The following is a 4,006-nucleotide window of genomic DNA, read 5'->3' as shown; positions in this document are numbered from 1 at the left end:
TTGGCCATGCTAAATTGCCCGTAATGTTAGGTTAAAGGGGTAAATGTAGGGGTATGTGTGGGTTGCGCTTCGGCGGGTCGGTGTGGACTTGTTGGGCCGAAGGGCCTGTTTCCACACTGTAAGTAATCTAATCTAATCTAATCTAATCTAATCTAATCTAAACGTTTTGCGACGAATAAACAGAAGTGAAATTGCGGAGAGCCAGTTAGAATAGGGCCCTGGGCATTCTGGGATAATCCTGGGGCAGTGTTGTCACCTCAGGCTGAGAGTCAGGAAACGGCTCTCCTTTCTCATCCATGGGAATTTGGCACCAATGGGAAGTATTTGTCAGCACGGTTATTGGGAGCGTGGGGAGACGAACTGATTGATTAGTCCCTGCCTCCTCTCCAGCCTGTAACTGCAGTGGGAAATCGGAGCAGTGCATCTTCAACATGGATCTGTACCGTCGGACTGGCCATGGGGGGCAGTGCCTGAACTGCAGGGATAGCACAGCAGGATCCCACTGCGAGACGTGCAAGGAGAACTTCTACAGAAGGACTGCTGATGAGATGTGCCAGCCGTGTAACTGCAGCGTTGTGGGTGAGTGTCGGGTAACTCAGTCCCAGAGATGTCCAGAAGGGGACCGGGTGGGTTCGGGGGAGGGAATTGAAATATTCCAATCCCAGGTGGGCCTGAACTGGAAGAGCCAATGAGAGATTTCGGATTGGGAGGAGGAATGTTGGAGTTTGAATTCTGGGTGCTGGGAGGATACATCAAGATGCATTTAGCTCCCAGGCTTTGACAGACCCTTTCTCCAGACCTGAAGGTCACGAATATAGAATCCCTATAGTGTGGGAAAAGACCATTCGGCCCATTCAGTCTACACCGACACTCCGAAGAGCATTCAAACCCCCCTACCCTATCCCTATAACCCCTCATTTCCCTTGGCCAATCCATCCAAACCTGCACATTTTTGGATTGTGGGATGGACAGCACAGTGACCCAGTGGTTAGCACTGCTGCCTCACAGCGCCAGGGACCCGGGTTCAATTCCAGCCTCGGGCAACTGTCCATGTGGAGCTTGCACATTCTCCCCGTGTCAGCGTGGGTTTCCTCTGGGTGCACTGGTTTCCTCCCACAGTCCAAAGATGTGCAGGCCGGGTGAATTGGACATGGGTAAATTGTCCAGGGGAATGTGCAGGTTAGGTGGGTTAGACATGGGAAATATGGGGGTGCTGGGATGGGTCTGGATGGGATGCTATTCAGAGGGTTGGTGTGGACTTGATGAGCAGAATGGCCTGCTTCCCACCATAGAGATCACATGAAACCGGAGCACCCGGAGGAAACCCACGCAGACATGGGGAGAATGTGCAAATTCCACACAGACAGACACCCGAGGCTGGAATCGAACCCGGGTCCCTGGTGCCGTGAGGCAGTCACTAATTAATCAAACAGGGAATCCTGGAAACTGATACCCAGAGATAGTGAGAGGGTGGGACTCGCAATCAGAGGTGAACATTGAAGGCTGGATAAAGACATGAGGACATAACTCAGCCACATTAGGGAGATTTAAACAATCCTTAGATAAGCACATGAATGAGTTTGGGATAGTGTAGGGGGACGAGCTGAGAATAATTCACAGGTCGGCCCAACATCGAGGGCCGAAGGGCCTGTTCTGCGCTGTATTGTTCTACGTTCTATGTTCTAAAGCAAGGGAACAGGTCGGGTGATGGATGAAACAAAGAGGATGTGAGCAGAGGTTCACCTCGAGCTGGCTTGTCTCTCTACCTTCCATTTCAGTTCCTGGAAAATTTACTAACCTTCACGTTTGGGATTCTCAGCACATTGTAAATCCCTCCTTTTCTCTCTCTCTCTCGCTCCATTATATGGATGAGCATTCATAGAACATTACAGCGCAATACAGGCCCCGTGGTCCTCAATGTTGCGCTGACCTGTGAACCCAATCTGAAGCCCATTTATCCTACACTATTCCATTGTCATCCTTATGTCTATCCAATGAGCATTTAAATGCCCTTAAACTTGGTGAGTCTAGTACTGTTGCAGGTCCCTACTACTCAATGAGTAAAGAAACTACCTCTGACATCTGTCCTATATCTAACACCCCTCAATTTAAAGCTATGTCCCCTCGTGCTCACCATCACCATCTAAGGAAAAGCAGTTTGAATCTCCGAGGCACTGACAGGCTCTTTCTCTAGAAAGGTTTGACTGGATAGATGTGGAGAAGGTGTGGAGGGTGTAACTGTTGAGGGTGAACAATGAGTGCCACGTTTTGTTGGGCTGGGGAGTGTAACTCTCACGCTGTGTTCCTTGCACCCACAGGGTCACTGAGTTTACAATGTGACCACAATGGAGATTGTGTCTGTAAAGGAACTGTCACGGGGAAGACATGTGACCAGTGCCAAAAGGGCTATCACTCTCTGTCGGAGGGAGGCTGCAGGTAAGGTGGTTGTTATTGGTGAAGAGCTGGAAATGTGTTGCTGGAAAAGCGCAGCAGGTCAGGCAGCATCCAGGGAACAGGAGAATCGATGTTTCGGGCATAAGCCCTTCTTCAGGAATGTTCCCTGGATGCTACCTGACCTGCTGCGCTTTTCCAGCAACACATTTTCAGCTCTGATCTCCAGCATCTGCAGTCCTCACTTTCTCCTGTTATTGGTGAAGGACAAGGTGAGAGCACAAAAGGAGCCTATTCTGCCCAAAGTATCTGTACCACATTCCTTAAACGGGCTGTCCAATTCCCTCCCACTCTTTCCCCAGAGCACTGCAATTTTTTATTATTCAATCTGACAGTTTATCCAGTTCCCCTTTGGAAAGTTCCAGGTTCAGTTTTTTTTTTCCCATTGCTGTTTGAAGCAGGACATTCCAAACCACAGCATCTCAATCTGCCTTCAAACTCATATCCATTTTCCATGTACCCAACCCCTTTCACACCATCAATGGTACAGTCCACAGTCATCTCCCCTCCTGTACTTCAGTGGTGCAGTCCTTAGTTATCTCCCCTTTTCCCACCTTGAATGGTACAATCCATGTTATTTCCACCCCCCTTCAGTGGTACAGTCTTTGGTGATCTCCCCTTTTTTTCTCTCTCCCCACCCCCAATATTCAGTGGTACAGTCCATGGTCATCTCCCCTCCCCCTGTGCAGAAAGAGGCCATTTGGCCCATCATGCTTGCGTCAGCTCTTTGAAAGAGCCCATTGAGTTGGCCCCACTGCCCCTTCCCCACCCTCACCATATGCTGCAGCCCAGTCTTAATTTGGCAGGGGAGTGTTCTAGACCAGAGAACCTCGTGTTAATGGGAACATAATGGGGAGGGAATGTTCCGTGGGAACGGGATACCCCAGAGCGGTCAGTCTGTCAATGGCACCCAGTAAAAGTGGTCTCTTTTCAGAAAGTGTGGGTGTCATCCTGAAGGCAGTATTGGTGACTGTGATCCGGCCAACGGAGAGTGTACCTGCAAGCAGAACGTGGAGGGAGCCCTGTGCCACAGGTCAGTCACTCAGAGACGGTAAACCCCTATTCAGAAAGATTACCCCCCAAAAACTCCCCAAACCACTCAGCTTGGAGCAAGTGAATAATGCATTTGCTAGAGATTAGCGGGATCCTAGAGGAATCACATCCCATAACGTAATGAAAGAGCTGGAATAGGTCCTTATTGACTGATTATCCTGCCTTGTTTCATGTTGTCAGCTGATTTTTCATGTTTGAATGTTTGTCTCTTGGGAGATATTGAAAAGCAGCAGGTTTGCATCCTGCATTCATCAGGACACCAGCAAGAATGCCAAATTCCAAAGGGTATAACAATTTGGATCATACAAGTAACTGCTGCTGATTGGTTGACAAGTAGACTCTGGTTGAGGCATTGCCCTGGACATTGTGTCAGGGACCCATTGTCCCCACGATGTTTTAGTTGTAAAGCCTGGGTAGGTTCCTGTCCCCTGCACACGAGAGGTCCCTGTGAACAAAGTTTGTTTAATGAGCACTCTTTGAGCCGTTTCTGCACAGTTCGGAA

The 4,006-nt window shown here is 49.3% G+C and overlaps 1 protein-coding gene across 1 annotated transcript in view; it reads left to right on the top strand.

Moving 5' to 3' along the window:
- Positions 1 to 3,502, top strand: part of LOC122547491 (laminin subunit gamma-3-like) — a gene marked incomplete at its 3' end in the record, with an annotated part of 5,899 nt that extends 2,397 nt beyond the window's left edge. The window contains exons 2-4 of the mRNA XM_043686104.1: positions 391 to 579; positions 2,319 to 2,436; positions 3,386 to 3,502. Of these exons, the coding sequence (XP_043542039.1) occupies positions 432 to 579; positions 2,319 to 2,436; positions 3,386 to 3,502 (383 nt within the window). The remainder of the gene's footprint in view (positions 1 to 390; positions 580 to 2,318; positions 2,437 to 3,385) is intronic.
- Between the last annotated feature and the right edge of the window lie 504 nt (positions 3,503 to 4,006).

The sequence above is a fragment of the Chiloscyllium plagiosum genome, unplaced genomic scaffold (genome assembly GCF_004010195.1).
Source record: "Chiloscyllium plagiosum isolate BGI_BamShark_2017 unplaced genomic scaffold, ASM401019v2 scaf_7223, whole genome shotgun sequence".
In the NCBI taxonomy this organism is placed as follows: Eukaryota; Metazoa; Chordata; class Chondrichthyes; order Orectolobiformes; family Hemiscylliidae; genus Chiloscyllium; species Chiloscyllium plagiosum.
Note: the sequence above shows the minus strand (reverse complement) of the source record. Positions and strands in the feature narration are given on the sequence as shown.